At 50.9% G+C, this 25759-nt stretch overlaps 1 protein-coding gene across 1 annotated transcript in view; it reads right to left on the bottom strand.

The window, feature by feature from the left end:
• Positions 1–25759, bottom strand: part of LOC144500595 (proto-oncogene Wnt-3) — a 403721-nt gene that overhangs the window by 311947 nt on the left and 66015 nt on the right. The window contains exon 3 of the mRNA XM_078223762.1: positions 12523–12788. Coding sequence (XP_078079888.1) covers positions 12523–12788 — 266 coding nt within the window. The remainder of the gene's footprint in view (positions 1–12522; positions 12789–25759) is intronic.

Genomic DNA, 25759 nt, shown 5'->3' with positions numbered 1-25759 from the left:
ATCAAACGCACACACTGACACACACACAATCAAACACACTCACCAACGCACACACACACAATCAAATACGCTCACTGACACACACACACAATCAAACCCACTCAACTACACACACACAGAATCAAACACACACACACAGACATACGCACAATCAAACACACTCACCAACGCACACACTCACAATCAAATACACACACTGACACACACACACAATCAAACCCACTCACCTACACACACACAGAATCAAACGCACACACACTGACACACACACAATCAAACGCACTCACTGAAACACACACACAATCAAACACACTCACTGACACACACACACAATCAAAGGCACTCACCGACACACACACATACAATCAAACACACTCACCAACACACACACAATCAAACACACTCCCCGACACACACACAATCTAACTCGCTCACCGACACACACACAATGAAACACACTCACCGTCCCGCACACACAATCAAACACACTCACCGACACACACAAAGTCAAACACACTCGCCAACACACACACAATCAAACGCACACACTGACACACACACAATCAAACACACTCACCAACGCACACACACACACAATCAAATACGCTCACTGACTCACACACACAATCAAACCCACTCAAATACACACACACAGAATCAAACACACACACACTGACATACACAAAATCAAACACACTCACCAACGCACACACTCACAATCAAATGCACTCACTGACACACACACACAATCAAACCCACTCACCTACACACACATACAGAATCAAACACACACACACTGACACACACACAATCAAACGCACTCACTGATACACACACACAATCAAACACACTCACTGACACACAGACACAATCAAAGGCACTCACCGACACACACACACATACAATCAAACACACTCACCAACACACACACAATCAAACACACTCCCCGACACACACACAATCTAACTCGCTCACCGACACACACACAATGAAACACACTCACCGTCCCGCACACACAATCAAACACACTCACCGACACACACACAATCAAACACACTCACTGACACACACACACAATCAAACACACACACTGACACACACACACACAAACACTCTCACTGACAGACACACAATCCAGCACACTCACTGACACACACACATAATCAAGCACACTCACCGACACACACAGAATCAAACACACACACTGACACACGCAATCAAGCACACTCACCGACACACACACAGAATCAAACACACACACTGACACACACACAGTGGAAGACATTCACAATCAAACACACTCACTGACACACACACAATCAAACACACTCACTGACACACACACAACGAAAGACACTCACCGACAGTCACACAATCAAACACACTCACCGACACACAACAGAATCAAACGCACTCAGCGGCACACACACAAACAAACACACTCACTGACACACACACACACACAATCAAACACACTCACCGATACACACACAGAATCAAACACACTCACCGACACACACACAATCAAACACACTCACCGACAAACACACACACAATCAAACATACTCACTGACACACACACAATCAAACACACTCACCGACACACACACACACACACAATCAAACACACGAACCAACACACACACACACTATCGAACACATTCACTGACACACACACAATCAAACACACTCGCCGACACACACACACACAATCAAACACACTCACCGACACACGCGCAATCAAATACACTCACTGACACACACACACAATCAAACAAACTCAACCACACAGAATCAAACCCATGCACCAACACACATACATAGTCAAACACTCTCACCGACACACACACAATCAAACACACTCACTGACACACACACACAATCAAACACACACACTGACACAAACACACTCACTGACAGACACACAATCCAGCACACTCACTGACACACACACATAATCAAGCACACTCACCGACACACACAGAATCAAAAACACACACACTGACACACGCAATCAAGCACACTCACCGACACACACAGAATCAAACACACACACTGACACACACACAGTGAAAGACATTCACAATCAAACACACTCACTGACACACACACAATCAAACACACTCACTGACACACACACAATGAAAGACACTCACCGACAGACACACAATCAAACACACTCACCGACACACACACAGAATCAAACGCACTCAGCGGCACACACACAAACAAACACACTCACCGGCACACACACAAACAAACACACTCACCGACACTCACACACACAATCAAACACACTCACCGATACACACACAGAATCAAACACACTCACCGACACACACACAATCAAACACACTCACCGACACACACACACACTCACCGACACACACACACACTCACCGACACACACACACAATCAAACATACTCACTGACACACACTCAATCAAACACACTCGCCGACACACACACACACACACAATCAAACACACGAACCAACACACACACACTATCGAACACATTCACTGACCCACACACAATCAAACACACTCACCGACACACACACACAATCAAACACCTTCACCGACACACACACACGATCAAACACTCCCCGACACACACCCAATCAAACACACTCCCGACACACACACACAATCAAACACACTCACCGACACACACACACGATCAAACACTCCCCGACACACACACAATCAAACACACTCACCGATACACACACACAATCAAACACACTCACCGACACACACACACACAATCAAACACACTCACCGACACACACACACAATCAAACACACTTACCGACACACACACACAATCAAACACACTCACCAATACACACACACAATCAAACATGCTCACCGACACACACACAGTCAAACGCACACACTGACACACACACACAATCAAACACACTCACCGACACACACACAGAATCAAACACACTCACCGACACACACACACAATCAGACACGCACACTGACACATACTCACAATCAAACACACTCACCGACACACATACACGATCAAACACGTTCACCGATACACACACCCAATCAAACACACTCACCGACACACGCACACAATCAAACACACTCACCGACACACACACACAATCAAACGCACTCACCGACACACACACAATCAAACGCACTCACCGACACACACACACAATCAAACGCACTCACCGACACACACACACAATCAAACACACTCACCGACACACACACACAATCAAACGCACTCACCGACACACGCACACAATCAAACACACTCACTGACACACACACAATCAAACACACTCACCGACACACACACACAATCAAACACACTCACCGACACACACACACAATCAAACACACTCACCGATAAACATTCGTACTGAAATGCACACAACCAATCATTACTGAACCAGATCGGTTTTTCCGACAAGTGAAAATGTTTCATGGCCACTTTTAATTCCAGATATTTTTAACGAATTCAGATTTCACCATCTGCCATGGTGGGATTCGAACCCAGGTCCACACAGCATTACCCTGGGTCTCTGGATTACTACTGCAGTGACAATACCACTGCGCCATCTCCAACATCCTCTGAGCTTATTGGTCTCAATTACTTTGCTTGAAAGAATTACTCCAAACGTATATTACTCTTTTAAAAGAAAGACTAATATTCACACCACGCTTTTCACACCCACTGGAGCTCTTCAAGCACTCTACGTCCAACGAAATCCTAACTGAGGTGTAGTCACTGTTGTAATGTTGTAAATATGGTGGGCAGTTTGCCCGCAGCAAACTTCCACAAACAACAACGTGATGATGATCAGCTAATCTTTGTGTGATGCTGATTGAGGGATAAACATTGACTGGGAGAATCGGGGTAAATCTTCAGAATAGTGCTTCGGGATATTTTACATCCACCTGAGGAGATAGATGGGGCCATGAGTTAATATCTCATCCAAAAGACATTCGCTGGTATTCTACCGCCCCGCTCGTCATGGGGATCGGAGTGGGTGAGGGGCGGACGATGGGAACATCCAGTGACCTCGGGTGGGATTTTCCGGTTTCAGGATGGGTGAGGCCATAAAATCCCACCCATAACATCTGAAAGTGCAGTGCACCTTCAGTACTGCCCTGCAATATGTCAATGAGAGTCTGCTCAAGCCTGGTATTGAACACACAACCTCGAGATCCAGAGGCAAGTGTGCTGTCTTTTGAACCAAGGCTGACAAAATAACTTAGTCATTGTTTTTCCTGATGTTGTTTTTAATGTTAAATTCAATGGATGTTCCCCAGCCCTCGATGCCTGGTGCATTGTGAAGTTACAATCTCGCCTCACAATGTTTATGCCCAAGTCATTTCTCCCACCTGCTGAACTTTCACACTATGAACAATCTGTATAGTTACCCCCAGCTGTGACCTTTATAAAATCTAAAGCAGTGTAGATAACACTTTCATGTTCTGCAGTGTTGTCATTAGAATCATCAATAACAACCAGCCCATACTGGCAAAACTCAAAACACAGTGTCCAAAATTAGATTCTGCACATTGGACAACATTTGATAAGAATTATGCTGACAACCAATTGAAGATTGTTCGTTGGGCTTGCAGTGTGGTGCATTTGCATGTACTGGAAGCTACATATATTAATACACAGAGCCCTGTTCTTTTCAGCCAGAAAGAACACGTACACACATTGCACCTGTTTCAGTTAAACAAATAAGTGATAGCCATTCACTGGTTCATTCCTCAGGGCTTTGACTAACGCCTGGTTTAAATTTTCAAAAAATGCTTGGCAGTTAACTGTCAGTCACCATTAACTGGTGGGTTGTCCATGGCAACACCTCTACCAATCCGATTCCACTTGCCAACCAATCAGCAACCTTTTCTTGTATAGTATAAAGTTGTTGTTTCCTCTGACATTGCTATTTTCTGATGAATGCAAGAGAAAAAGCTTTGGCAAAATGTTTTTTCTCAGCAATATTCGAGTTCTGTACTACCAAATGACTATTTGTAACATTTCTCAAGTCATAGCTGTTAATTTGCATTACATATGTTTTGACTCCGAATGTTGTGGTTAAGTTGTGCAGAATAAGGAAGCAATGACAGCTGTCCTGAGATACTGGGACAACAAATTCTACAGCTTCTGACTGAAATATATCTGTTAGTAGCACATGAACACTTTGTGTGAAACTTGAAATACATCCATGAAAATTAATCTTGTGGGGCTTATTTGTTACCAAGAGGGCATTGGGACAAGACAATCACTCAGAAAAAGTAGCACCATTCATGACCACAGAATGCCCCAAAGTGCTTGACAGCCAAATAAGTAATTTTGGCGGCACAATGGCACACTGCTGCCTCACAGCGCCAGTGACCCGGGTTTGATTCTGGCCTCGGGTGACTGTCTATGTGACGTTTGCACATTCTCCCCGTGTCTGCGTAGGTTTCCTCCGGGTGCTCTGGTTTCCTCCCACACTCTACAAAGATGTGTGGGTTAGGTGGATTGGCCATGCTAAATTGCCCCTCAGGGGACTAGCAGGGTAAATATGTGGAGTTACAGGGATAGAGCCTGGGTGGGATTGTTGTCAGTGCAGGATCGATGGGTTGAATGGCCTCTTTCTGCACTGTAGAATTCTATGATTCTAATTGTGGTTATCATTCTAATGTAGGAAATGCAACAGCCAACATTGAGATGCCACAAATATCAATCAGATAACAACTGGATCGTCTTTTTCAGTGATGTTGGTTGAAGAATAAATATTGGCCAGAACAATATTGGGGAAAACACCCCTGCTCTTCTTCAGAATAATGCCAGGGTATCTTGTGTGCCCAACTGAGAAAGGTGTCTGATTTAATATTTCATCTGAAAGGCAGCAATCTCACGGTGCAGCACTCCCTCAGTAGTGCACCAGAGAATGTGCTCTCTGGTGCGTTCCTCAGGGCTTTGACTGACCAGAATTAAGCTGCCTGGTTTAAATTTTCAAACAATGCTTGGCAGTTAACTGTCAGTCACCATTAACTGGTGCATTCTCCATGGCAACACTTCTACCATTCCGATTCCACTTGCCAACCAATCAGCAACCTCTTCTCGTATAGTATAAAGTTGTTGTTTCCCCTGACATTGGTATTTTCTGATGAATGCAAGGGTGCGCGACTTGAACCCATAATCTTCAGAGTCAGGTCAAAGAGTGCAAAAGCTGAAGGACTGGATGTCCTGTCATCCTGACCAATAGGAATTGAGGCCTGCATTTTGTATTGCCAGTGGCAGCTGTCCTCTGGACCATTAAAGGTCAGCAACAGATTTGTAATCAGTAAGGGAATCAAAGGTTGTGGTTATTAGGTGGGAAAGTGGAGCTGAGGATCATCACATCAGATCAGTCATGAGCTCACTGAATGGCAGAACAGACTTGATGGGCTGAATGGCCTACTTCTGTCCTCTGTCTTATGGTTTAACTCCTTCTATGGAATAGGCACCTTTAATATAAGAATACAATGCAGAGAAGCTCTCAGATGAGGCATATGGAACAAAGGAACATACAAATCATAGAATACCGACAGTGCAGAAGGAGGCCATTCAGCCCACTGAGCTTGCACTGACAACAATCCCACCCAGGCCCTATTCCCGTAATCTCACATATTTACCCTGCTAATCCACCTGACATCTCCCTAGCACTAAAGAGCAATTTAGCATGGCCAATCAACCTAACCTGCACATCTTTGGACTGTGGGAGGAAACCGGAGCACTCGGAGGAAACCCACGTAGACACAGAGAGAAAGTGTAAATTCTACACGGACAGTGATCAAACCCGGGTCCCTGGCACAGTGAGGCAGCAGTGCTAGCCACTGTGCCAACGTGCTGCCCTGGGTCCCTGGCACAGTGAGGCAGCAGTGCTAACCACTGTGCCACCGTGCTGCCCCGGGTCCCTGGCACAGTGAGGCAGCAGTGCTAACCACTGTACCACCGTGCTGCCCGTAAATAGATGCTGAATTAGGCCATTTGGCCCCTCAGCCTGCTCTGCCAATCAACAAGATCATGATTGATTTGACTGTGTTTTGATTTTCACATTACCATCTACACCCCCCCGATAACCTTTGATTCCCTTCCCTAACACGAAACGATCTACCTCCTTCAGTGACCCCACTTCCATCAGCTTCTGAGGCAGAAAATTCCACACTCACACAACCCTCTGAGAGAAAGTAATTCTCCTCATCTCTGTCCTAAAAAGGCGACCACTCATTTTGAAACAGTGCCCTCCATTCTGGACTCACCCAGACAAGAGGAAGCATCTTTCCCTCGTCAAGACTATTCAGGGTTATATATACTTCAATCAAGTCACCCCTCATTGTCTAAACTCCAGTAGAAACAAGCCTTGTCTGTCCAACCTTGCTTCATAAGTCAACCCACTCATTCCAGGGATCATTCTAGTAAACTTCTGAACTGCCTCCAATGCATTAACATCCCTCCTTAAATAAGGAGACTAAAACTGCACATAGTATTCAAAATGTGGTCCCAGCCCTCGTTCGCCAACCCCAATCCCTGAACGCTAGGCACACCGACCAGCCCCCACTTCCTAATGCAGAGCTTCCCCCTTCCCTCCCCTCCTACAGATCTCCCTGCCTCCCCATCAGGCTCCGCCTTGTCAGACCCCACCCTCAATCAGGCCCAGTGCCTTTGGCTCTGCCCACCATGGTGCCCACTGTGCAGTGCCAGGGTGCCAGGCTAGCAGTGCCAAGGTGCCAGGCAGGCACTGCCAGCGTTTCAGGCTGGCATTGCCCAAAACCCTGTCCCCAACCACCCAGGGGGCTTCAATGGCCTCCAGTCCCACCGATGAGGCCATCACGTCTGGTCTCTGTTAGTGGGGACCATCTGTGATCATTACTGGCGAGAACCTCCACTGGTGAGGTGGAAATGTAAGAGAGCCTGGACAATTATGTCTGGGTCTCTCGTTAAACATGTCATTCATATTTAAATCAGCCTCGCGCCCTTCCTGATTTCGCCGGCAGAACAGGGACGGCAATATCGCGAGAGGTGAGAAATTGGGCGTGAACCTGATTTTTCATTTTTTTGTTTATATATCCCGCTCCGTTACGCTACTCAACCAGCGCAGCGGTGTGGAAAAATCCTGCCCAACAATCCTACTTTTATGTTTGATTCCTCCTCTCATAATGAAGGATAGCATTCCATTAGCCTTCTTGATTACATGCTGTATCTGCATGCAATCCTTTTTTGGCTCGTGTACAAGAACACCTAGATCCCTCTGCACCGTGAATTCTGCAGCCATTCTCCATTTAAATTATCCTCTGCTTTTTCATTCTTCCTACCAAAGTAAACAACTTCACATTTTCCCACTTTATACTCCATCTGATGGGTTTTTGTCCACTCACTTGAACTGCCTATATGGATTCTAAACCAGGAAGAACAAGATTTTTCCGGGTGCATTGCTTTCATTGATGCTGCATTCCCAAAAACATCCAACACCGGATCACTTGGGATATTCGGTCAGATGACAAAAGCTTAGGGAAAGAGTTAGCTTTTAAGGCGAGTCTTAAAGGAAGGAAAGAGGGAAGAGAGGCGGAGAGAATTCCGGAATTTAGAGATTACTGAAATAGGGGCAATGGAAATGGAGGATGCATGAAATATCAGAGTTAGAGCAATGGGGTTTTCTCAGAAGCTGTGTTGATGGCACAGTTTGAAATAGAGTCGATTTTATTTAAGGAATGTTGTTAGCATGCTGGAATATTACAGACAACAACTACCAGGACGAGAAAGGGCCATGAGTATAGACTAGATCAGTTGAAGCAAGCCTGTTTATATTCCTTCACACAGCCTGACTTCTCAAAGTGACTAATAGGGATTATGCTTCTGTTTTAGAGTCCTGATTAAGAATGACTGACACATACCTGTAGGGTGCCTAATCGTCAGTGCGTGCCAGAGACACGCACTGGCTTCACGCCACCTATCTGTTTATACACAGCAAACACCTGGATGGGATGTTTTTCATGCCAGAATAGCTAATGTCTGACATTTCCATCGCTGGAGAATTACCTCAGTAAATGGGGTCATTCCCTCTTTAACGACGCTCTCCGGCACTGCACCATCTCTGCCCACCTTTTCTTCCCTTTGGATTCCAAATATGATGCTGCATCTCAGGCCTCTTCCAAGTCTCCCTGGTCTTATCCCTTCAGTCTCTGTTGCATCTTTTTATGATGTGGAGATGCCGGCGTTGGACTGGGGTAAACACAGTAAGAGTTTTAACAACACCAGGTTAAAGTCCAACAGGTTTATTTGGTAGCAAATACCATTAGCTATATACCGAATTATACCATTAGCTAAATACCAAAAGCTAATGGTATTTGCTACCAAATAAACCTGTTGGACTTTAACCTGGTGTTGTTAAAACTCTTACTGCATCTTTTTACAGCAGTGGGACGATTCTGACCATACTCCTAAACACTGTTCTTTATGTCAACATGCTGTACTATCTCCTCTCTGCCCTCCATAGTTAATGATGCCATTACTTCCAATTGTCCCACATGTTGGCCTATTCTAGTTACTATGTTACACAAGGTCATGCAAGTATTTTCCATTGAAAAATTGCTTTGCATTTCCTTCTGGCCATGATGTGGAGATGCCGGCGTTGGACTGGGGTCAGCACAGTAAGAAGTCTCGCAACACCAGGTTAAAGTCCAACACGTTTATTTGGAATCACGAGCTTTAGGAGCGCTTCATCAGGTGAGTGAAGCGTGATGAAGGAGCAACGCCAGAGTTGCTCGTGATTCCAGATAAACCTGTTGGACTTTAACCTGGTGTTGTGAGTCTTCTTACTGTTTCCTTCTGTTATCAGAGAGATTCTGAATATTGTACAGTGCAAAGCTGTATTCAACCCATTACAACAAGACGGAGTGCCAGTAAAACTGGGGCTTGTTGGTAACAAGGAGTTCATGAAGAAAGCCCTTCCCTGACACATAGAGACCACTGGCAAAGGTTAATTATTACAATCTTGGGATTTTCCTGCAGGAGTTTCTCACTTTTAAAGTTTATTTATTAGTCTCAGTCCGGCGCCTGTTCGGGTACACTGAGGGAGAATTTAGCATGGCCAATGCACCTAACCAGCTCATCTTTCGGACTGTGGGAGGAAACCGGAACACCCGGAGGAAACCCACGCAGACATGGGGAGAACGTGCAGACTCCACACAGACAATCACCCAAGCTGGGAATCGAACCCAGGTCCCTGGCGCTATGAGGCAGCAGTGCTAACCACTGTGCCACCGTGTCACCCCAATGGGTCCTTAACCCAATGTTTTCAGCTGCTCTATCAATAATCTTCCCTCCATTATAATGTCTGAGTGGGCCTGTTAACTGATAATTCCACAGTGCTCAGCACCTTATTGCCTGATAATGAAGCAGCCATGCCTACCTACAGCAAGACCTGGAAACATCCAAAAGTGGCCTGCTAAGCGGCAGGCAGCATACCATACTGGTAATGACCATCTCAGAGCAGAGGCTATCATATTCAAAACTTTAGGAGTGTCAACATTGCAGGGGTCAGCTGTGATCAAAAGCTTAACGCAAGCAGCCGTACATCACTGTGGCTGTAGAGGTAGGGTAGAGGCTGAATAAATCTGTATGAGGAGTTCACCACGTTTCCAACATGTGATAGCTTTAGATGTTTTAGTGCGGTGACTGGAGCTGTGATACTTCATATGTAACAAAGACAATATCACTCAGGCCCACAGCTTAGTGGGAGCATTCCTTCTGACCTCTCCACCATCTACGAGACTCCATGTTATAGATTCCACGCACCCCCCCTCTCCCCGCCCAATGAAGCTTCAGACCATTCAGGAATCTCCACCCTCTACATTGCCAGTGTACCACTGCTGCAGTCGCTATGATCTGCAGAATGCACTGCAGCAAAACAGCAAAATAATTTTGATAGAATCTCTGGCCTTTAGAACACCTGCCTCGCAGAATGACAAAAACCATCACCTCCAAGTCAAACACCATCCTGGTTCATCACCTTATAACTCACATTTATATCTCATCATTCCATATCATTGCTAGTCAATATCCTGTCATTCTTGAGCTAAAACCATTGTGAGAGTCTTGTACCCAAAGGGCTACAATAGTTCAAGGGAAAAATTCAATAGTAGTTTCTCAATCCAGTACCTGTGGTTTTGTCAGTGACGCCCACATTCTAAGACCAAATGAAAGAAAATGCCCATTGGCAGATAGCGCTGTTCATAGAATCCCTACAGTGCAGAAGGAGGCCATTCAGCCCATCGAGTCTGTACCGCCCACAATCCCACCCAGGCCCTACCCCGTAACCCCTCATATTTACCCTGCTAATCTCCCTGATATTAGGGTTAATTTTAGCATGGCCAATCAACCTAACCTGCACATCTTTGGACTGTGGGAGGAAACCAGAGCACCCGGAGGAAACCTGGCACTATGAGGTAGCAGTGCTAACAACTGTGACACCGTGCCACCCATGCAAACTCACCAGGTCATTACTGCCTTATCTGAATGCACACACCCATTTTAGACTGAATGCTTCACCCATCTGTTGGCAATGACAATGGGAAAGGACACAAAGGTGAGCAGAAATGTAACATGACTGATCGCTGCCCAAGTGAGGTTACAATATGGAAAAGCCAGACCATGGGGTCATTTTATGAGCTCCAAATTGTCAGCGACATATCCACACATCCACATTTTTGTGGGTCTGAAAGTTTGAATGTTTCTATTATAAAGTAAAGCCATTGGGAGACTACCTGTCTCTACCTGGAATGTACAAACACAGTAGAAGATCAGAATACGTTTTCGTGCCTTCATATTTGTTATTCAACTTTGTTAAGAAGCCAATAGTCCACCATTCCATGTGCCAGTATTTGATTTTCCATTCGATCCTTTCTGGGAAATCTCCACAGAAAAGAGAGATTTACATGAATGATAACATTGCACAGCTGTGGCTGCACTGAAATAGAGGCTGCAGGATGATGCACATCACTTTGCCTCCCCAGCGCCCTTCAATTCATGTAATGTAATCTCATCAGTCAAATACATGGTGTACATGCAGCTTGGTTCAATTGGTGGATCTTTTGTCTTTGAGTCAGGCATGTGTGCATTTAGTCCCCAGTCCAAAAAACAAGTGCTTGATCTAATCATCAGCTCAGTGCAGTACTGAGGGAGTGCTGCATTGTTGGCTAGCTATCCTTTAGTTGAAACTTTAAAGTGAAACCTCAAAGTAAGCTTTATGCAATCTGAAGATCCCATTCAAATCTCCCGGTGAATGTTCCCCTCTCATGACCTATAAAAGAAAACTTACTTGTACAAAATGGTGATCATTCTTTGTCAAAATATTCAAATTAAATTTCAATCCAAAATTTAAATGAAGAAATATGTTTCTTCGAGTTAACCTCATTCCAGCCCCACTCAATCCAGTCAGAACCACATTGTGGTTCCCATGCACCCTACATAGTCCAATCCAAAGCTATCTGGCTCCTTACCGTCCGTCCAGCCTCATTGTTGTGCCGGTTCATGGCAGATCTGGCATCCGGCCTGTTCTCTCGTGCATCGGCAAACTCCCTGGACACCAGCACACCAAACTCGGCATCCTCGCTGCAGCCCCCCCATTTCCAGCCTTCGCCTGGCGGGCCCTTGTGGTGGGAGTCACAGCCGCAGATAGTGTTGGAGCCCTCGGCGCAAGAACGAGTCACAGCAAACGCTACTCCAGCTGAGGCAATGGCGTGGACAAAGGCTGATTCCCGAGTGGCTGGAAGACAAAAAAAACCCCAAAAGAGCAGGAGATCAGAACGTGTAGATTTCAACCCAGCCGCAGAGAAGACGTCAATGGGGCATGTTATTTTAATATGCACTAACAACATGATTTTATCTGTAAACCATTGTGAGCATGTCTGTTGCCAATGTTTATGCTTCTTTCATGCTTTGAAATTTAATTAGTATATGTTATACTAAACAGCAGACATGGTACTGTGGATTAAAGAGAGGTGCCTCTTCAATGGTAATGAAATTAAACAATGCTTTAATTTGGCTTCCATTTGTGTTCAATTTTATTTTGTGTACACCACCAGGAATTAGAAACATTCTTAGAAAACTGGCCTGGGGTGTGTCGCTAAACTCATCTGTGCGAAGGAATCAAATTAATTTACATCTTACAAATAGTTCTGGCTTAATTAATGTATTTACTGTTGCAAATTCCCTGTTTAAGGAAGAAATATTTAACTTGAGTGGAAAGAGAATTTTTTTCATTTTTAAAGTTTTTTGATTTTCATCATAAATTAATTTTTTTTTAATGTTTATTTATCAGTGTCACAAGTAGGCTTACATTAACACTGCAATGAAGTTACTGTGAAAATCTCCTAGTCGCCACACTCAGGCGCCTGTTCGGGTACACTGAGGGAGAATTTAGCACGGCCAATGCACCCTAACCAGAAGTCTTTCAAACTGTGGCAAGAAACAGGAACACCAGGAGGAAACCCACGCAGACACGGGGAGAACGTGCAAACTCCGCACAGACAGTGACCCGAGCTGGGAATCAAGCCCAAGTCCCTGGCGCTGTGAGGCAGCAGTACTGCAATCGTACCATTTTTCCAGAATAATTTTCCTATTTTTTTTCTCCTCTCAGTTCCGTCAGGTCCCCATGCTTCATTCTTCATTTGTGAGTTATTTAAAGTCTGGGAGTATCATTGTTTAACTCAAACTCAATTTTCAACAAGTGTACCATAGAACGCCTACAGTGCAGAAGGATTGGGTCTGCACCAACTCTCCAAAAGAGCATCTTACCTAGGTTCTCCCTCCCCATCCCTGTAACCCCGCACATTTACCATGGCTAATCCACCCAACCTACACAGCTGGGGAAACCCAAGGGGTAATTTAGCATTACCAATCCACCTACTCCGCACATTTTTGGATTGTGGGAGGAAACAGGAGCACCCGGAGGAAACCTGCGCAGACACATGTAATCTCCGCACAGTCACCCAAGGTTGGAATCAAGCCCAGGTCCCTGGCGCTGTGAGGCAGCAGTGCTAACCACTGTGCCACCATGCCTCCTAGATAATAATAAAGTGGTACTGGATAATAATCAGAAGAGGAACCTTTACCTTACTATTTTCCTTATCTTATTCAGAGACGTCTAGACCCAGTGTAGCAAGACAGCTGTCACATATTTATTTCAAACAGTATAGAGTGCTACTGAAACTCAGCAATTATGAGCAGCCCAGTGGTAAAATTACCCTCTTGAAAGGAGCACTTATAAAATAATTTCTCTTTAATAAAGGACATCGAAAGTGAGAATCTCCAAATGAACATGACACATGCTGAGATGCTCTGTCCAGTGATGAGAGTCACTGTTTAAAATGATGAGGTTTCCTTTTTGGAAGGAGCATAGATGGTGATATTTCTGTTAAGGGAGGTACTGATGGTGACTCCCTCTCATTAAGAGTCAAAGATGTTGACATTACTTCTTTAACATGAGCCGTGCATTATGTGGAATTATTCTATATTTATTACATAGAATTAATAATATGTGTAATTTCCTCATTTGAAAAGGTCACTGATGGTGGGCCCCTGTTTCTTAAAAAGAGTACCAGGGGTAATAGTATCGTTTTCAACTGAATCTCAGAGGTTTTCTGATCATCTTAAAGTTCTCTTTTCATGACATCAACAAATTCCATCCATTGAGTTGCACACTGGGGTCTCCGTTCAAACCCCCCATTATCATCTTCCAGTTCCATTGCAGCCTTCATGCACAAATCAAGTGGAATTACATCGATTTCTCCATCAATTCATTAAAGAGCAAATGTTGTTATGTAATAATATGTACATTTTAATAGTTTTGTGTAGCATTTCTCTGGACATTGTTTTAATGAAAATAGAATCCCATTTATTTCTAGTTAACCCCAAACCTCCATTAAAAATAAATCAGGGGAATTTCATTATGATCTCCTAATGTTGTAATTATAGAATATAATGTTTTTCTTTCTTGTTTTCTCTCTCATTCTTTCTCTTGATTTTTCTCTCCTTTCTATCTTTCTTTCTTTCCTTCTCTCCTTTTTCTTTCCTTCTCTTTTTCTTTCTTTCCTTCTCTTTCTTTCTCTCTCCTTTTCTCTTTCTTTCTTTCATTCGCACAGCGCTTGGAGTGGCACAGAAGAAAAGCCTCGATATGTCCTGAGCTCTCTTGTGTGGGAGCAAGTGTCAGCCCTATGTGCAGCACCTCTTTCTCAAACTACAGCTGAGACTGGTACTTTACAGACTGACAGTCAAGAATTTACACCCTTCCTTCTCAGCAGTAATGCAGCAATTACCCACCCTACTCTCAGCTGGGATGCCGCGGAGCAGAAACATAGTTTGTCAAAGTTCATGTGCAGAATGGTTCCTTAGTGATACAGTGAGAGGGGGCAGTGTCTGGGGATCTGCTTGTTCTGCAAGAATCAACACCTTCAGGAGAACAGGGGGGAGTAAAAACAGGTAAAAGTGAGAAATGCGCACACCGAAGGAGCACTGCACCACATTGTAATTCGTCTACATTCATTTACTCTTTTCAAATATCTCCAATCCTCTTCTGTCCTGCACCTGGTGTGCTGCCGAATAATCATTCCTTAACCAATGTGATCTCCTAGTTTTCTCTGGGAGCTTGCTGTGAACAAACTGGCTGCCATATTTACTGCAGCAGTCATTTCAAAAATGTGGTTTGGCTGTGTGGCGTTTTGGAAAGCCTGTTATTGTGAAAGGTGCTGCATAAATGCAGATTTTTCTCTGGCAAACTGGCCGCTGCTATTTTGCAAGGTGACTAATCTTTGCCCGTGAGTCCTTCTGAGGGAGAATTGGTCAACTGCAGTCAACGTCAAAGCACAGTTGAGTCTCCCCGCGTTCCCAGCAGGAGATGATCAAATTGGGAACCTTGACTATCTTCTCCTCCTTGGCCCAGGGACACTGAGGCCATTTGTCATGGAGTAGGCCATTCGGTCCTTTGAGTCTGTTCTGTCTATCAGTTAGATTGTGGTTGCTCTGTATCTGAATTCCATTGATCCAACTTGGCTCAATAACCCTTAATATCATTGTCTAACTAGGATCTCTGCCTCCAGAGACTAACTATTCAGCACCTCTCTGATACTCATCCAGCAAACAGTATGGATTGTCTTATTTACTTCCAGAATGAACACATGCGTTGCCTGTTCACTATTTATTCCCATTGCTCTGTCCAGCACAGATAATGTTGTCATTCACCCGCTATTTTAGTGTCAGTGTATTGCAATGTGTGAATGCATTTGAAAAGCTGAACTGTACAGAAAAAAGGAAGGAAAGCAAGAAAGAAGGAAAAGGATGAGAGAAAGACAAGTTTGCATTTACATAGTATTTTCACAACCCTCAATCCCAAAGCACTGCAGCCACATGAAGAACTTTTGAAACGCAATCAGTGCTGCAGTGTAAGAAAAACATCGTCAAATATGTTGCAGCATACACTCACAAACCATTGAAATACATAACCAGATCATCTGTTCTAGTTGCTGATCAAGAAATGTTATCCAGGACACTCGAGACCTCTCCTGTTCTCCTTTGACTGAGTGCCATGGAATCTTTTACATCCACCAGTCCTGAGAGGAGCTCAGATTGAGCTGCCATGCAAGAGGTGGCACCTCTCACATTGTAGCATTCATTCAGTCCTGTGATTGAGCATCAACATAGATTACTGCTGGAATTTTACCACCTCGCCTGCCCGAAGCTCGTAAGATCCCGCCCGAGGCCAACGGAGAATGCCGTTCTGCGAGCCTCACCCGCCCCAATTCTGGGGTGAAGACGTGCCGGTAAAATTCCAGCATATATATTCAAATCTTACTGTTCATGGTTTAGTGGCGGGCTCAATCTAAATTGATGCTCGGGTCTTATCAGGTCACCTTTGCTCAGGAAGGCAATGACATAATGGTATTGTCAGTGAACTAGTAATCAAGAGACCCAGGGTAACACTCTGGGGACCCGGGTTTGAATCCCACTGTGGCAGATGGTGAAATTTGAATCCAATAAAAATATGAAATTAAAAGTCTAATGGTGACCATGAAACCATTAAAAAAAGCCATCTGGTTCACTTCCCTTTAGGGAAGGCAATCTGCCATCCTTACCCCGTCTAAAATGGTCTGGCAAGCAGCTGAAGAGTAATTAAGGATGGGCAATAAATGTTGGCCGAGCCAATGATGCCCACATTCACTGCATTAAAAAAGGGGGAATCAAGACCAGTTTAACAGAGAAATCTTTGTTTTTTCCTCTGAACTGACTCAAAACAGTGGCTTGTAACTAAATGGGTTCCCGGGTCTAACTGAGAATGACCAGAAAAATTGTCATAAACTCTTAAATGATTCACTAATATCCTTCATAGAATCTCCCTATCCAACCCTGACTGCCTCAAGCACGATGTGGAGATGCCGGCGTTGGACTGGGGTAAGCACAGTAAGAAGTCTCACAACACCAGGTTAAAGTCCAACAGGTTTATTTGGTAGCAAATACCATAAGCTTTCGGAGCAGAGCTCCTTCGTCAGATGGAGTGGGTATCTGTTCTCAAACAGTGTGTCTGTGTACTGTTTGAGAACAGATATCCACTCCATCTGACGAAGGAGCTCTGCTCCGAAAGCTTATGGTATTTGCTACCAAATAAACCTGTTGGACTTTAACCTGGTGTTGTGAGACTTCTTACTGTGCCTCAAGCACAGCAATGTGACTCTCAATGCTGACTAACCATGGACCATAAGGGTCACCTTACCCTCACTGTCCAAAACCCAAGTGAGAAAATGGTGGAAGTGATGTTTAAAAAAATAGATTATTTGTCCTAAACATGGGGAGAGAAGGTGAGACAGAGATAAGACTGTTGGATTGTCTTGCAGACAGTAAGGTGGAAGAGTTGAAGATCTCCTGATGTCAGGAGCAGAGCAAGTCATGTTAAAAACAAAACAAAGTAACTGTAAATGAGCTGGCAAAAAAAAACACGGTGGAAGAGCAAATGGATAAAGACCCTTGAGACACAATCATTCTAAGTGTCGATAGAGGAGTGGGGATGTCCTGGGACTATAGGAGAGAGTAAAGTGTGAGACAGTGATGCTGGAGTTGTGGGAATGTCCTGTGACAGCTCAGGGACAGAGGCTGACTCTCATGCCTGGAAAATGAGCTCCATTACCTGCTGAGTGTCTGAATCTGCCTTTGTTAGCTCGGTGTCACACTGTATTATTAATACAATGGAGAGAGTTACTTCAGGCAACGTTACCCACTGCAGAGTTCTGGCATTCCCTGACAAATCGTAGCAACAGCCAACTATTCTTAATTCTAGTGTGTTCCCAATCGGGTGGGATAGACTAGGAAATCCCTATTGAAACACTTTCATCAGAATGACTAAAGGGCGTGTGAATGGCGCAGCTATGGCCGTAATCACTAGTTCGCGCTGATATGGTTTGCCCTTTCTCGCAGTGGGGTACAAGCTTAACTCTTTTTCTCAGTATAAGCTTATTTTGCTCTTTTTAATCCCTTTAGCTCATGAAGCATCAAAACTGATCCTGGGCATTCCTGCCCAGAAGCAAATAATGATTTTTTTTTTATTTAAAGGAGATATGCTTTAAAAATGTAATTTAAATGGCAGTAATGAGGCAGAACCAGGCCGTTAACATCTTGTCGGGCTTGCTGACCTGGTGCTCGGAGGTTGGGTTGAGGGGCGGCGCGGATCAGGGTGAAGGTGTCCCGGCCGCGACATGCACACACTCCCCGCTAATCTCAGCACTCTGTCCCCACAAACCCGGCCTGATTGACTAGCGAGAAATCTCCCAAAGAGAGAGGGGGGAAAATCTCTGAACAGAGAAGACAGAACCACAGGGCGCGAAAACAAAAAAAAACAGGAAATATATGAGAGGGGCTGGCGGTTTCAGATACATTCAAGAATAATAACAATTATTTCTAATTCTGCAACGCTGCTGGGTCCAGATATATTTAACAACTATCTCTGACACTGCTGGGAACTCAGATCATTGTACTTATATATATATATATATATATATATCCTGCTCGATTTATCTGCCTAATTAATTGACTAATTAATTCGCCCATACTTTTTTTTAATTATTTAATTGAGGCATTCGTTTCTCGAGGTCGGTCGGATTAATATGTTTATTTATTGAAAAAGGGGAGAAAAGGAATGGATTGTGGAGTGTGACCACTTCACTGTCTCTCCTTTCCGGGACACACAACACAAAAAAAAAGCAACAACCCAGCTAAAAATCTCAGCCCCCACCTCATCATTGTGTTCAAAGCGTAAATCAGTCATCAGAAACCCAACCAGTAAGTGGCCCAATTCTGGGGTCTCCCTACAACCCCCACCCCACCCAACATAGAACCTTCTTTATATACCCCAAAACTGAAAATGCTGGAAATACTCAGCAGCTCAGGCAGCGTCTGTGGAGAGAGAGAGAGAGAGATTGTTAACCTTTCAGATCGACGAGAGAAACAGTGTTGCTCCTGTTTATCGATACTTTTATTTCTGGCGCCAAAATCAGGTTTGGCAAAGTGTGGAGTTTGATGGTAATACACATCTCTGTGAGTGCAATGATACATCAGTAATCTATCAACTGTGATTCAAGCTGAATGTCTTTAGATATAAATTGTTTGCAATATTGTTATTACTGAAACAGGTCAACATAACAGTGACAAGTCATTGCTGCAGCCAACTCCCCCTCCCCACGCCATGCTAGATGGAACCCAACCTAAACGAAAGTACTTTTTAAAAAATTAAAAGTGTGCTTTATGAATACACAGGTTCTCTCTCTCTCTCTCTCTGGTGTATTACCATCAAACTCCACACTTTGCCAAACCTGATTTTGGCGCCGGAAATAGGAGTATCGATAAACAGGAGCAACACTGTTTCTCTAATCGATCTGAAAGGTTAACAATCTCTTCTCTCTCTCTCCCAAAGACGCTGCCTGAGCTGCTGAGTATTTCCAGCAGTTTCAGTTTTTGGTTATATGAAGAAGGTGCTATGTTGGGTTCTGGTTCAAAGGAATATTTATGTGAGCTGATCCTCAAATCATCAACTCATTTCACCAGCAATGCTGGTTCCGAGGGAAAGGCGGGAGTTGAGGGTGAGGGCGAGGAAGTGTCGGGGATAGGGAGGGGTCCAGAGGGTTGGGGGGGAGGAGGAAGGGCCAGAGTAGAGGAAGGGGGAGGAAGGGTCAGGGGGGAGGGGGAGGAAGGGTCAGGGGGGAGGGGGAGGAAGGGTCAGGGGGGAGGGGGAGGAAGGGTCAGGGGGGAGGGGGAGGAAGGGTCAGGGGGGAGGGGGAGGAAGGGTCAGGGGGGAGGGGGAGGAAGGGTCAGGGGGGAGGGGGAGGAAGGGTCAGGGGGGGGGGAGGGGGAGGAAGGGTCAGGGGGGGGGGAGGGGGAGGGAAGGGTCAGGGGGGGGGGAGGGGGAGGAAGGGTCAGGGGGGGGGGAGGGGGAGGGGGAGGAAGGGTCAGGGGGAGGGGAGGAAGGGTCAGGGGGAGGGGGAGGAAGGGTCAGGGGGGAGGGGGAGGAAGGGTCAGGGGGGAGGGGGAGGAAGGGTCAGGGGGGAGGGGGAGGAAGGGTCAGGGGGGAGGGGGAGGAAGGGTCAGGGGGGAGGGGGAGGAAGGGTCAGGGGGGAGGGGAGGAAGGGTCAGGGGGGAGGGGGAGGAAGGGTCAGGGGGGCGGGGGAGGAAGGGTCAGGGGGGCGGGGGAGGAAGGGTCAGGGGGCGGGGGAGGAAGGGTCAGGGGGGGCGGGGAGGAAGGGTCAGGGGGGCGGGGGAGGAAGGGTCAGGGGGGCGGGGGAGGGAAGGGTCAGGGGGGCGGGGGAGGAAGGGTCAGGGGGGCGGGGGAGGAAGGGTCAGGGGGGCGGGGAGGAAGGGTCAGGGGGGCGGGGGAGGAAGGGTCAGGGGGGCGGGGGAGGAAGGGTCAGGGGGGCGGGGGAGGAAGGGTCAGGGGGGCGGGGGAGGAAGGGTCAGGGGGGCGGGGGAAGGAAGGGTCAGGGGGGCGGGGGGAGGAAGGGTCAGGGGGGCGGGGGAGGAAGGGTCAGGGGGGCGGGGGAGGAAGGGTCAGGGGGGCGGGGGAGGAAGGGTCAGGGGGGAGGAAGGGTCAGGGGGAGGGGGAGGAAGGGTCAGGGGGGAGGGGGAGGAAGGGTCAGGGGGGAGGGGGAGGAACGGTCAGGGGGGAGGGGGAGGAAGGGTCAGGGGGGAGGGGGAGGAAGGGTCAGGGGGGAGGGGAGGAAGGGTCAGGGGGGAGGGGGAGGAAGGGTCAGGGGGGAGGGGGAGGAAGGGTCAGGGGGGAGGGGCAGGAAGGGTCAGGGGGGAGGGGCAGGAAGGGTCAGGGGGGAGGGGCAGGAAGGGTCAGGGGGGAGGGGGAGGAAGGGTCAGGGGGGAGGGGGAGGAAGGGTCAGGGGGGAGGGGGAGGAAGGGTCAGGGGGGGAGGGGGAGGAAGGGTCAGGGGGGAGGGGGAGGAAGGGTCAGGGGGGAGGGGGAGGAAGGGTCAGGGGGGAGGGGGAGGAAGGGTCAGGGGGGAGGGGGAGGAAGGGTCAGGGGGGAGGGGGAGGAAGGGTCAGGGGGGAGGGGGAGGAAGGGTCAGGGGGGAGGGGGAGGAAGGGTCAGGGGGGAGGGGGAGGAAGGGTCAGGGGGAGGGGGAGGAAGGGTCAGGGGGGAGGAAGGGTCAGGGGGGAGGAAGGGTCAGGGGGGAGGGGGAGGAAGGGTCAGGGGGGAGGGGAGGAAGGGTCAGGGGGAGGGGGAGGAAGGGTCAGGGGGGAGGGGAGGAAGGGTCAGGGGGGAGGGGGAGGAAGGGTCAGGGGGAGGGGGAGGAAGGGTCAGGGGGGAGGGGGAGGAAGGGTCAGGGGGGAGGGGGAGGAAGGGTCAGGGGGGGGGGAGGGGGAGGAAGGGGTCGGGGGGGGGGGAGGGGGAGGAAGGGTCGGGGGGGGGGAGGGGGAGGAAGGGTCAGGGGGGAGGGGGAGGAAGGGTCAGGGGGGGAGGGGGAGGAAGGGTCAGGGGGGAGGGGGAGGAAGGGTCAGGGGGGCGGGGGAGGAAGGGTCAGGGGGGCGGGGGAGGAAGGGTCAGGGGGGCGGGGGAGGAAGGGTCAGGGGGGCGGGGGAGGAAGGGTCAGGGGGGCGGGGGAGGAAGGGTCAGGGGGCGGGGGAGGAAGGGTCAGGGGGGCGGGGGAGGAAGGGTCAGGGGGGCGGGGGAGGGAAGGGTCAGGGGGCGGGGAGGAAGGGTCAGGGGGGCGGGGGAGGAAGGGTCAGGGGGCGGGGGAGGAAGGGTCAGGGGGGGCGGGGGAGGAAGGGTCAGGGGGGCGGGGGAGGAAGGGTCAGGGGGGCGGGGGAGGAAGGGTCAGGGGGGCGGGGGAGGAAGGGTCAGGGGGGCGGGGGGAGGAAGGGTCAGGGGGGAGGAAGGGTCAGGGGGAGGGGGAGGAAGGGTCAGGGGGGAGGGGGAGGAAGGGTCAGGGGGGAGGGGGAGGAAGGGTCAGGGGGGAGGGGGAGGAAGGGTCAGGGGGGAGGGGGAGGAAGGGGTCAGGGGGGAGGGGGAGGAAGGGTCAGGGGGGAGGGGGAGGAAGGGTCAGGGGGGAGGGGCAGGAAGGGTCAGGGGGGAGGGGCAGGAAGGGTCAGGGGGGAGGGGGAGGAAGGGTCAGGGGGGAGGGGGAGGGAAGGGTCAGGGGGGAGGGGGAGGGGGAGGAAGGGTCAGGGGGGAGGGGGAGGAAGGGTCAGGGGGGAGGGGGAGGAAGGGTCAGGGGGGAGGGGGAGGGGGAGGAAGGGTCAGGGGGGAGGGGGAGGGAAGGGTCAGGGGGAGGGGGAGGAAGGGTCAGGGGGGGAGGGGGAGGAAGGGTCAGGGGGGAGGGGGAGGAAGGGTCAGGGGGGAGGGGGAGGAAGGGTCAGGGGGGAGGGGGAGGAAGGGTCAGGGGGAGGGGAGGAAGGGTCAGGGGGGAGGGGGGAGGGAAGGGTCAGGGGGGAGGGGGAGGAAGGGGTCAGGGGGGAGGGGGAGGAAGGGTCAGGGGGGGAGGGGGAGGAAGGGTCAGGGGGGAGGGGGAGGAAGGGTCAGGGGGGAGGGGGAGGAAGGGTCAGGGGGGAGGGGAGGAAGGGTCAGGGGGAGGGGGAGGAAGGGTCAGGGGGGAGGGGGAGGAAGGGTCAGGGGGGAGGGGGAGGAAGGGTCAGGGGGGAGGAAGGGTCAGGGGGGAGGGGGAGGAAGGGTCAGGGGGAGGGGGAGGAAGGGTCAGGGGGGAGGGGGAGGAAGGGTCAGGGGGGAGGGGGAGGAAGGGTCAGGGGGGAGGGGGGAGGAAGGGTCAGGGGGGAGGGGGAGGAAGGGTCAGGGGGGAGGGGGAGGAAGGGTCAGGGGGGAGGGGGAGGAAGGGTCAGGGGGGAGGGGGAGGAAGGGTCAGGGGGGAGGGGGAGGAAGGGTCAGGGGGGAGGGGGAGGAAGGGTCAGGGGGGAGGGGGAGGAAGGGGGAGGGGGAGGAAGGGTCAGGGGGGAGGGGGAGGAAGGGTCAGGGGGGAGGGGGAGGAAGGGTCAGGGGGGAGGGGGAGGAAGGGTCAGGGGGGAGGGGGAGGAAGGGTCAGGGGGGAGGGGGAGGAAGGGTCAGGGGGGAGGGGGAGGGGGAGGAAGGGTCAGGGGGGAGGGGGAGGGGGAGGAAGGGTCAGGGGGAGGGGGAGGGGGAGGAAGGGGTCAGGGGGGAGGGGGAGGAAGGGTCAGGGGGGAGGGGGAGGGGGAGGAGGGGGAGGGGGAGGGGGAGGGGGAGGAAGGGTCAGGGGGGAGGGGGAGGAAGGGTCAAGGGGGAGGAAGGGTCAGGGGGGAGGGGGAGGAAGGGTCAGGGGGGAGGGGGAGGAAGGGTCAGGGGGGAGGGGGAGGAAGGGTCAGGGGGGAGGGGGAGGAAGGGTCAGGGGGGAGGGGGAGGAAGGGTCAGGGGGGAGGGGGGAGGAAGGGTCAGTGGGGAGGAAGGGTCAGGGGGGGAGAGGGAGGAAGGGTCAGGGGGGAGGGGGAGGAAGGGTCAGGGGGGAGGGGAAGGAAGGGTCAGGGGGGAGGGGGAGGAAGGGTCAGGGGGGAGGGGCAGGAAGGGTCAGGGGGGAGGGGCAGGAAGGGTCAGGGGGGAGGGGGAGGAAGGGTCAGGGGGGAGGGGGAGGAAGGGTCAGGGGGGAGGGGGAGGAAGGGTCAGGGGGGAGGGGGAGGAAGGGTCAGGGGGAGGGGGAGGAAGGGTCAGGGGGGAGGGGAGGAAGGGTCAGGGGGGAGGGGGAGGAAGGGTCAGGGGGGAGGGGGAGGAAGGGTCAGGGGGGAGGGGGAGGAAGGGTCAGGGGGGAGGGGGAGGAAGGGTCAGGGGGGAGGGGGAGGAAGGGTCAGGGGGGAGGGGGAGGAAGGGGGAGGGGGAGGAAGGGTCAGGGGGGAGAGGGAGGAAGGGTCAGGGGGGAGGGGGAGGAAGGGTCAGGGGGGGGGAGGGGGAGGAAGGGTCAAGGGGGGAGGAAGGGTCAGGGGGGAGGGGGAGGAAGGGTCAGGGGGGAGGGGGAGGAAGGGTCAGGGGGGAGGAAGGGTCAGGGGGGGGGGAGGAAGGGTCAGGGGGGGGGAGGAAGGGTCAGGGGGGAGGGGGAGGAAGGGTCAGGGGGGAGGGGGAGGAAGGGTCAGGGGGGAGGGGGAGGAAGGGTCAGGGGGGAGGGGGAGGAAGGGTCAGGGGAGGAAGGGTCAGGGGGGAGGGGGAGGAAGGGTCAGGGGGGAGGGGGAGGAAGGGTCAGGGGGAGGAAGGGTCAGGGGGGAGGAAGGGTCAGGGGGGAGGGGGAGGAAGGGTCAGGGGGGAGGGGGAGGAAGGGTCAGGGGGGAGGGGGAGGAAGGGTCAGGGGGGAGGGGGAGGAAGGGTCAGGGGGGAGGGGGAGGAAGGGTCAGGGGGGAGGGGGAGGAAGGGTCAGGGGGGAGGGGGAGGAAGGGTCAGGGGGGAGGGGAGGAAGGGTCAGGGGGGAGGGGGAGGAAGGGTCAGGGGGGAGGGGGAGGAAGGGTCAGGGGGAGGGGGAGGAAGGGTCGGGGGGAGGGGGAGGAAGGGTCGGGGGAGGGGAAGAAGGGTCGGGGGGAGGGGGAGGAAGGGTCAGGGGGGAGGAAGGGTCAGGGGGGAGGGGGAGGAAGGGTCAGGGGGGAGGGGGAGGAAGGGTCAGGGGGGAGGGGGAGGAAGGGTCAGGGGGGAGGGGGAGGAAGGGTCCGGGGGGAGGGGGAGGAAGGGTCAGGGGGGAGGGGGAGGAAGGGTCAGGGGGGAGGGGGAGGAAGGGTCAGGGGGAGGGGGGAGGAAGGGTCAGGGGGGAGGGGGAGGAAGGGTCAGGGGGGAGGGGGAGGAAGGGTCAGGGGGGAGGGGGAGGGAAGGGTCAGGGGGGAGGGGGAGGAAGGGTCGGGGGAGGGGGAGGAAGGGTCAGGGGGGAGGGGGAGGAAGGGTCAGGGGGGAGGGGGAGGGAAGGGTCAGGGGGGAGGGGAGGAAGGGTCGAGGGGGGAGGGGGAGGAAGGGTCAGGGGGGAGGGGGAGGAAGGGTCAGGGGGGAGGGGGAGGAAGGGTCAGGGGGGAGGGGGAGGAAGGGTCAGGGGGGAGGGGGAGGAAGGGTCAGGGGGGGAGGGGGAGGAAGGGTCAGGGGGGAGGGGAGGAAGGGTCAGGGGGGGGGGGGGGGGGGGGGGGGGGGGGGGGGGGGGGGGGGGGGGGGAAGGGGAAGGTCAGGGGGGGGAGGAGAAGGGTCAGGGGGGGAGGGGGAGGGGGAGGAAGG

Source organism: Mustelus asterias, chromosome 11 (genome assembly GCF_964213995.1).
Source record: "Mustelus asterias chromosome 11, sMusAst1.hap1.1, whole genome shotgun sequence".
NCBI lineage: Eukaryota > Metazoa > Chordata > Chondrichthyes > Carcharhiniformes > Triakidae > Mustelus > Mustelus asterias.
Note: the sequence above shows the minus strand (reverse complement) of the source record. Positions and strands in the feature narration are given on the sequence as shown.